This window comes from Miscanthus floridulus, chromosome 9 (genome assembly GCF_019320115.1).
Source record: "Miscanthus floridulus cultivar M001 chromosome 9, ASM1932011v1, whole genome shotgun sequence".
Lineage (NCBI taxonomy): Eukaryota > Viridiplantae > Streptophyta > Magnoliopsida > Poales > Poaceae > Miscanthus > Miscanthus floridulus.
In genome coordinates this window covers 143,141,562-143,151,489 of record NC_089588.1, presented here as the reverse complement: position 1 = coordinate 143,151,489, position 9,928 = coordinate 143,141,562, and the positions used below count along the sequence as shown (strand labels likewise).

At 50.0% G+C, this 9,928-nt stretch overlaps 1 protein-coding gene across 1 annotated transcript; it reads right to left on the bottom strand.

Annotated features, from left to right (window-relative positions):
* Nucleotides 1–870: 870 nt before the first annotated feature.
* On the bottom strand, nucleotides 871–1,386 carry LOC136481170 (uncharacterized). The gene has a single exon (XM_066478525.1). The coding sequence runs from the start codon at nucleotides 1,384–1,386 to the stop codon at nucleotides 871–873; it is 516 nt and encodes a 171-aa protein (XP_066334622.1).
* Nucleotides 1,387–9,928: the final 8,542 nt, after the last annotated feature.

Sequence of the window (9,928 nt, the reverse complement as noted above, 5' to 3'; positions counted from 1 at the left end):
GGCAGGCAGGCAACCGGTGAGTCTCTACATGCCCTTGATGTTGCGTATGGGGCCCATGTTGGAGATGGCCATGATCTTTTCGGGGTTGGCCTCGATGTCGCGCTCGGATACAATGTATCCCAGCAATTTCCCCTTTGGAACCCCGAAAACACACTTTTCGGGATTCAGCTTGATGTTGAACCTTCGGAGGTTCGCGAACATCGCGGCCAAGTTTGTGACCAGGTCGCAAGCTTGGGCCGTTTTGACCACTATGTCATCAACATAGACAGCGATCGTTGGTTTTGGCTACTCGGCCTGATCGGGTTGGTCAAGCTGGTCGATTTGGTCGGCGAAGCATTACTGCATGCACCTTTGGTAGGTGGCGCCAGTGTTCTTCAGGCCAAAAGGTATGGTTACGTAGCAGTACAAACCATACGGGGTGATGAAGGAGGTTGCGAGCTGATCGGACTCTTTCATCGCGATCTGGTGATAGCCTGAGTAGGCATCCAGAAAGGAGAGGATTTCATAGTCAATTATCTGGTCTATGCGTGGTAATGGGAAATGATCCTTTGGGCATGCTTTGTTGAGTCCAGTATAATCGACGCACATTCTCCACTTCCCGGTCTTTTTTCTGACCAGGACGGGATTGGCAAGCCAGTCAAAATGGAAGACCTCCCTGATGAACCCGGTTGCCAGGAGTTTGGTGATTTCCTCGCCTATGGCCCTACGCCTTTCGTCGTCGAAGCGACGTAGGCGTTGTTTGGCGGGTTTAGAGCCCGGGGTAAGGCGTAGTGCATGCTCGGTGACCTCCTGAGGTATCCCTGGCATGTCAGACGGCTGCCATGCGAAGACATCACGGTTGTCGCGCAGGAAGTCGACGAGCTCGCTTTCCTATTTGGCCAAAAGCTGGGTCCCGACCCGGACTGTCTTGGTTGGGTTGGTGGGATCGACACCCACCGCCTTGGTTTCCTCGAGCGGGCGGAAGGCCATGGAGGAGGTTGGTTTGTTGTAGTCTAGGACTACAGGGGTTGACGACTCCCCGAGCTGTAGGAGCTCGGATGAGTTGATGACCGCGGTGGCGAGCTCGTAGTGCTCGCGGTCACACTCGAAGGCGTGTGAAAAGGTGCTACTCACTGTGATGATACCGTTTGGTCCCGGCATCTTCAGCTTGAGGTAGGTGTAGTTGGGGATCGCCTTGAATCTTGCGTAGCATGGCCGCCCCAAAATAGCGTGGTAGGACCCCGGAAAGTCTACAACTTCGAAGGTGAGGACCTCCGAGCGGAAGTTGGCTCGGCTACTGAATGTGACGGGCAGATCGATCTGTCTGAGCGGGTATGCCTGCGCTCCTGGGATTACCCCATGGAAGGGGGAGCCCACCGGGCGGAGCTCTGATCGGGGGATGCGCATGGCATCGAGGGTGTCGACGTACAGGATGTTGAGACCGCTGCCCCATCCATTAGCACCTTGGTGAGACGCTTCTTGTGGACAATGGGGTCAACGACGAGTGGGTAACGTCCTGGTCTCGCGACGTAGGAGGGATGGTCCCTCTGATCAAAGGTGATTGGGGATTCTGACTAGCTAAGAAAAGAGGGGACGGCCGTTTCGGCGATGCATGCCTCCCTGTAGCGTACCCTGTGCTGGCGTTTGGACCAGATGGTGTCGGATCTACCGAAGATCATGATGCACTCATCGGGTTTAGCAAAACCGTCCCTGTCCTTGCCTGCCGCGCCACCCCTCCTAACTGCTGGCTCCTTACCATCCCCCTCCTTTGGCGCACCGGCCTATCGGAGGAAATGTTTGAGGAGCTCGCACTCCTTGGAGAGGTGTTTGACGGGATAGGCGTGATTGGGGCACAGACCATCCATGAGTTTGTTGAAGTGGTCAGGCAGTCCCTGTTGGGGCTGCCTAGGTGTGTGATCAGCTGCGGCGATCAATGCGGTATCGTTCGTCCAGCGCCGATCCTTCCTGTTCTTTTTGCCCCTCTGAGTGGAGGGGCCTTCGTTCGGATCCACGCGCTTGGGCTTGCCTTTGTCCCGGCCCCCACCGAAGACTGCTCTGACTACCTCCTCGCCAGAGGCATGGTTGGTGGTGACGTCGAGTAGATCGTGGGTGGTGCGGGGTTTTAGGTAGCCAAGCTTGTGGATCATGGACTCGCAGTTTGTCCCGGAGAGGAAGGCGCTGATGACGTCTATGTCGACAACATCAGGGAGGGAGTTACAATGTTGGGAAAAGCTACAAATGTAATCCCAAAGGGATTCGCCGGGCTCCTGCTGGCAGCTCTTGAGGTCCTAGGAGTTTCCCGGGCAGACGTACGTCCCCTGGAAATTCCCGACGAAGACCCTCTTGAGGTCCGTCCAGTCGCGGATACTGTCGTGTGGAAGGAATTCAAGCCATGCCCGAACATGCTCCCCTACGCAAATGGGAAGCTATTGGATGATGAAAAAGTCATCATCCACTCCTCCAGCTCGACAGGCGAGCCAGAAGTCTTCAAGCCAAATGTCTGGGTTTGTCTCCCCGGTGTATTTTGTGATGTTGGTGGGAGGCCGAAAACGCTGCGGAAACGGCGCTCTCCGGATGCGCGGGCTGAAGGCCCGTGGCCCTGGGCCCTCAGGGCTGGGGCTCCGGTCATCTGGCCGGCGATCGCGCCTAGGGCACGTTTCTCCGCTTCCCTCAATGATTCGGCTAGGGTCCATGTCGCCTGCTGTCGTATGGCGGACGTCGTTACCATGTTGGGCTCGACGACGGTTGCCAGCGACGCTATGAGCGTCCTGGTGCGGTCGATGTGGAGCAGGCGCCTGGTTGGACCGTGGCGCGACTGCCACTCTCCGAGCCGAGCCTGCTCGCTGCGGCGGTGAGCGAACAGATCGATCTGGCTGGTGCGTCCCCGTCCCCCCGGTGGGGAGAGAGGGTGAGGGTCAGAGTCGCGATGCGGAGCTTTCTGCCTGTTGGACGGCGGCGGCCTCAACTAGAATCCGGAGGTTCCGGTAGACTGCCCGTTCCTGAGGGTCGACGGCTCAGGAACACCGCGGAGAAGCATCGCTGCAGCAGCGATCACTAGTAGAGAACAGACCATTGATCCTCGACCAAAATGGGCTCTAGTCCCGGCATTTTTTGCGCCCGGGACTAGAGAGACCTTTAGTCCCGGTTGGTGGCTCCAACCGGGACTAAAGGTCCCTGCCCAATGGCTACTGCGCCAGACAGAGGTGGCAGGGACCTTTAGTCCCGGTTGGAACCACCAACCGGGACTAAAGGTAGACTTTTACTCCCGGTTGGTGGCTCCAACCGGGAGTAAAGGTCTACTCCTAGGCTGTGGCTGCGCCGGGGGTTGGAAAGTTACCTTTAGTCCCGGTTGGAGCCACCAACCGGGACTAAAGGTCCCCCCTTTATATCCCGGCCGTCTCCTTCTTCCTCCCCAAGCCTGAGCTCAGCACATTTTGAAGCTCACTGCACTAGTGTTCTTGCTTCCTCCCTCCATTGTTCCTCCATCCATTCTTCGATTCCTCCGTCGATTTCTTCGATTCCTCCGTCGATTCTTCAGTTGTAAAGGTTAGCAATCTCATACTCTCATTTTCATCATTGGCTTATCTCATATTGTTCACTATATATATTGTTTTTATGGTGTTTTTTTATTTGTAAACAATTTGAGCTCAAAATAACTTATAGTTTGCATATTTGGATGAAGAAAGGTTAAAGTAGGTATTTAAAATTAGTATTCACTTTTTATTTCTAGCATGCATAGCACACTTCATTGTTTAGAGATATAGATAATTTTATAGTTTCTTAATTTTATTTGTTTATAAAATGAGAAATTTATAGTGTATTAAAAAATGAGTATAGAGAGTAGATGGCAACTGCTTCCGGGTCCTCGGCCTCTCATGGGTTTCCAAAGCGACTTAGGCCGGGCCTCCCTCTCATTCCATGCGGCAAGTGTCATGATGAGACGAAGATTGTGACGGAGTACCGAGTGAAGAAGGAGGGTCCCAACAAGGGTCGTATCTTCTACAAGTGTCCGGATCGCAATGTGAGTTATTTTATCGTATTTAATGATTATGGTTAGTTTATACCTATTTTCATGATGGTTGTGATTAAAGTTCTAATTTTTTGTTTTAATTTCAGTGGGATGGCAGTGGACGATGTTCAGGCTTCTACTGGGAGGAAGAGTATGTTGAACTCGTGCAAAAATATCTTGCACAACAGGCAGATACGGCGGCTAATGAGGCAGTGATCCAGCCGAAGAAGCCCAAAGATGTTGCACAATCGGGGGATCTGTCTGTTTTAGTTGAGATTGGTCGCGAAATCCTTGTGCTCCTGAAATGTATTTTAGCTTTAGTTCTTTTAGTGGTAGTTGGGATTGTCTACATTGTAGCGATGCTTTCATAAATTTGTATCTTTTGTGGTGGCACGCATGTTGTATAAATAATTAATTATGATCTAGGTTTTAATATGGTATTTATGTCATGTAATGCAGATGAGCCGTCATTGGATGTATAATGCTGGTCGCCGCTCCCAAGAGTTTATTGACGGCGTGCATTCTTTGTTACGTGCGGCCGAGGCAAACAAACACGACGGTTTCATGTGCTGCCCATGTGCCATATGTAAGAATACGGTGGAATATCCTTGCTCAAGGACTCTTCATTCACACTTGTTCAAGTCGGGTTTCATGCCAAACTATATTTGTTGGACAAAGCACGGAGAAACCGGTGTTGTAATGGAAGAAGGTGAAGAAGAACAATGGGACGACAATGATATTATTCCCGATGGTGCGTGCTTCAATGATACTGCAATGGGAGAAGCTGAAGAAGAGGTAGCCGCAGAAGATGAGTCGGCTGATGATCTTTCTCAGGTCATTCGTGACGCACAAAGAGAATGTGAAAGTGAAAAGGAGACGATCAAGTTCGAGCGGATGCTAGAAGATCACAAGAAATTGTTGTACCCAACTTGTGATGCAGGGCAGAAAAAGTTGGGAACCACACTAGAATTGCTGCAATGGAAGGCAAAGAATGGTGTATCTGACAAGGGATTTGGAGAGTTACTAAAAATCCAAAAGAAGATGCTTCCGAAGGACAATGAATTGCCCGCCACTACCTACGAAGCAAAACAAGTTGTCTATCCTATGGGGCTAGAAATAGAGAAGATACATGCATGTCCTAATGACTGCATCCTGTACCATGGCAAAGAGTACGAGAAATTGGATGCATGCCCGGTATGCCATGCGTCGCGGTATAAGATCAGGCGAGATGACCCTGGTGATGTTGAGGGCGAACGTCCGCGGAAGAAAATCCCTGCCAAGGTTATGTGGTATGCTCCTATAATACCACGCTTGAAACGTCTGTTCAGAAATAAAGAACATGCAAAATTGTTGCGATGGCACAAAGAAGACCATAAGGTAGACAATATGTTGAGACACCCTGCTGATGGGTCCCAGTGGAGAGCAATCGACAGAGAATTCCCGAAGTTTGCAAATGACGCAAGAAACTTAAGGTTTGCTTTAAGTACAGATGGTATCAATCCTTTTAGAGAGCAGAACAGTAGTCATAGCACTTGGCCTGTTACTCTAAGTATCTACAACCTTCCTCCTTGGTTATGCTTGAAGTGGAAGTTCATTATGATGCATGTGCTCATCCAAGGCCGGAACACTTTGATCTAAGAGCATTGTTGTTCGTAACAATCAATGATTGGCCTGCTCTAAGTAATCTTTCAGGACAGTCAAACAAGGGATATAATGCATGCACACACTGCTTCGGTGATATTAGAGGTGTATTCTTGAAAAAATGTCGAAAGGTCGTGTACCTTGGCCATCGTCGATTTCTTCCTGCAAATCACCCCGTAAGAAAGAAACGTAAGCATTTTAAAGGGAAGGCAGACCACCTGACCAAGCCTCGCAACCGAACCGGTGAGGATGTACTCGATATGGTCAATGATGTGAAAGTCGTCTTTGGAAAAGGACATGACAGCCAACCTGTTCCGAACGACGCTAACGGTCACGCACACATGTGGAAGAAGAAGTCCATATTTTGGGACCTACCCTATTGGCAAGTCCTAGAGGTCCGCAGCTCGATCGACGTGATGCACCTGATGAAGAATATTTGTGTGAACCTGCTAGGCTTCATGGGTGTGTATGGAAAGCCTAAGGACACATTTGAAGCACGACAGGACCTGCGTTGTTTGAGAGAAAGAGACAACCTGCATCCAGAGAAGACAGATGATGGACGCCATTACTTACGTCCTGCTAGCTACACTCTAAGCAAAGAAGAGAAGGAAATCATGTTTGAATGCTTAAACAACATCAAGGTACCATCTGGATTCTCCTCGAATATAAAGGGTATTATAAATGTGCCAGAGAAGAAATTCTGTAACTTAAAGTCCCATGACTGTCACGTTCTCATGACGCAATTACTTCCAGTTGCATTAAGAGGAATTCTACCTCCAAATGTACATCTAGCCACCGTGAAGCTATGTGCATTCCTTAATGCAATTTCTCAGAGGGCAATTGATTCAACTAATCTAGCTAAATTACAGAATGATGTGGTTCAATGTCTCGTCAGCTTTGAGTTGGTGTTCCCTCCTTCCTTCTTTGATATCATGACACACCTCCTAGTTCACCTAGTCAAGGAGATTTTCATTCTCGGTCCTGTGTTCCTACACAACATGTTCCCCTTAGAGAGATTCATGGGAGTCCTGAAGAAATATGTTCACAACCATGCTCACCCAGAAGGAAGCATCGCCAAGGGCTATGGAACAGAAGAGGTCACTGAGTTTTGTGTTGACTTTATTCCCGACCTTGACTCGATTGGTGTTCCTGAATCGAGACATGAGGGGAGACTAAGCGGAAAGGGGACACTAGGGAGGAAAACATATATTGGTACGGAGGATGATTATTTCAATAAAGCGCACTACACAGTTCTACAGAACTCCTCTTTGGTAGATCCGTATATTGAGACACACAAGGATCTCTTACGATCCGAGTTTCCAGGGAAGACTGAAGCTTGGATTACGTGTAAGCACATGGAAACTTTCAGCGGTTGGTTGCAAAAAAAATGTCAAGGTGATGAAAGCATCCATGAGCAACTGTATTTATTGGCTATGCAACCATCATGGCATATCGTCACATACAAAGGGTACGAGATAAATGGGAACATATTCTACACAGTAGCCCAAGATAAAAGGAGTACCAACCAAAACAGTGGTGTCCGCATAGATGCCACAGACCCGAATGGGAATAAGCAGACATATTATGGCCGCATAGATGAAATATGGGAACTAGAATATGCACCTACTTTGAAGATCCCATTGTTCAAGTGCTAATGGGTCAAGGTGACCAGAGGCGGGGTAACAGTAGACAACGAGTATGGAATGACAACAGTAGACCTTAGTAATATTGGGTACAAAGACGAACCATTCGTCCTTGCCAAGGATGTGAATCAGGTGTTCTATGTCAATGATATGTCTACCAAACCAAAAAGAGGGAAAAACGATAATGACTCAACCAAAGAGCCAAAGCGCCACATAGTTCTTTCAGGGAAAAGAGTCATTGTGGGAATTGAGGACAAGTCGGACATGTCAGAAGATTATGAAAAGGATGACCGAATTCCGCCCTTCAAAGTGAACAAAGACCCTGCATCTTGGTAAATGATGAGGATACTCCATGGTTACGACGCGATCATAACAAAGGGACATACGTAAAGAAGTTCACTGATGTGCCCACTTGATGATATAGTGATTTAATGTAGTGTGTGTTTGAGATATTATGTAATAATTGTAAATTCAGATGTTTATTATGTCGTGTTTCAAATTAAATCAATGTTTGATTTGGTGGTATTTCTCTCTCGAAAAGTTAAATTAGGATATTGAGTGATGAAAAATTAAAATATTAATGTTAAAATGATGTGAAAACAAATTTCCTGTCCAGAACCAATAGTTTTAATAATTTTAATTAAACACTACATTTTTGCATTAACAAAATAATAAATATTAGTTACATTATGTTTTATAATTATAACAAAAAATAAAAAAAGTTAGGTTATAGATTTTTCCTATGTGCAATAAAGAAAAAGAAAATCCATATTTTTAACAAAATAATTTTATGCCTTTTATTTAATTTACTATGTATTTAACAAGACTATTGCATTTCTATTAAAAAAATTTGCTCAAAACAGGCGGGTAACGAAACTGCAGCCCACCATTACTCCCGGGTGGGAAGCCCACCCGGGAGTAAAGGTGGGCTGTGGTTTCGTGGCCCGCCAAAAAAACCTTTACTCCCGGTGCGTATTACCAACCGGGAGTAAAGGTAAACCTTTGCTCCCGGTGCGTGTTACCAACCGGGAGAAAAGGTATACCTTTACTCCCGGTTGGTAACACGCACCCGGAGTAAAGGACCTTTACTCCCGGTGGGGGGCTGGCACCGGGAGTAAAGGGGTGTGGCATATATATGCCAGTGCCCAAACCCCTCGTCGCCCCATCTTCTTCCTTGCGTTGTCGATCTTCGCCACCGCGCGGGCCATCGCCGATTCCTCTCCCCCGCTGCGCCCACGCTACCCGGCCCGCCACACTGAGGACGCCACCGCCACCCTGCCCGACGCCGGTCGTCGCCACCACCTCACGCGCATCCGCGGTCCTCGCACGCGCGTTCGCCATGCCGCTGCCGCCGCGACCCCGTCGACCCGGCCCCAACATCACCGCCGACCACGGTCCCCACGACACCCTCCACCTCTACGCCGTCCGCACCGACCACCGCCCTCGTCGTCGGCCCTCCACCGCGCGCGCCCACGCGCCACCCACCACCACTCGCCGACGACCTCGCGGTGCCAGCTGCTGCCCGCCCTAGCCCAACGCGCGGGACACACCCTCCAGCGCGTTGACCGCAGCCCCGGCCCAGGCCGCTCCACGCCGACGATGAACTCCCCCGCACCGACACCGCCCCGGCCCGGCCCGCCTCACGTCGTCATCGTCAGCACGCCGGCCGCCTCCACCGTGTCGCCACCCCTAGTTCGCGCCGAGCACCGCCCCTGGCCTGGCCCGCCTCACGTCGTCGTCGTCAGTAGAGACCGTAGTGTGCGCACCCCCGACGCCGGTCGCCACCGCGCCGACACGGCCCGGCCCGCTCTGCTGCGCCGACCACCGCCCTGGCCCACTCTGCGCCGACGTCGAGACCACGCTGCTCGTCTTGCCATACATCCTTGTCCTCGACCGCGATCCATATGTCTTCGTCATTTGTATTGATATGCATGTATATATACGTCGCGGAGCACCGCCGCCCTTGTTCGCCCATGCGTTTCTATGTATACGGTGGAGCACCGCTGCCCTCGTTCGCCCTAGGGTTTAGGGTTTATACGGTGGAGCACCGCCGCCCTCGTTCGCCCTAGGGTTTAGGGTTTATACGGCGGAGCACCGCCGCCCTCGTTCGCCCTATGGTTTAGGGTTTATACTGTGGAGCACCGCCGCCCTCATTCACCCATGTGTACAAACATATATACGGTGGAGCGGAGCACTGCCACTCTCGTCACACCGCCCTCTCTCACGGCCTAGTCGATCAACATTCGTATTATCGTTATCATTAACGCTAAACAATCACACTAGGGTGAATTGCATCGGTGACTATGGCGAACCGCGTTGTTGATGTCACCGACGTGGTTAGCCCAAGTCACCGACGCAATTCGCCCTCAGCCATTTATGTATAGCCCTAATTTGCCCTAGTACCGACACAGTTCGCCCTAGTGTGGCGAATTGCGTCCGTGACCGAGGGGCAAGATTTAATAATGCATATTGTTCGTAGATTTTATGCATGTAAGCAAAGATTTGACGTACTATATATTGGTTTTGTTTTTTGAAACTAGATGGCCGACCCGAGAAACATGGATGAGGAGGAGTTGATGATGAATTTGATCAACACTGGCACTCAAGTTGCCGGCGATGATGGTGCTAAAAATAACGTGCAATAGGATGCAGATGA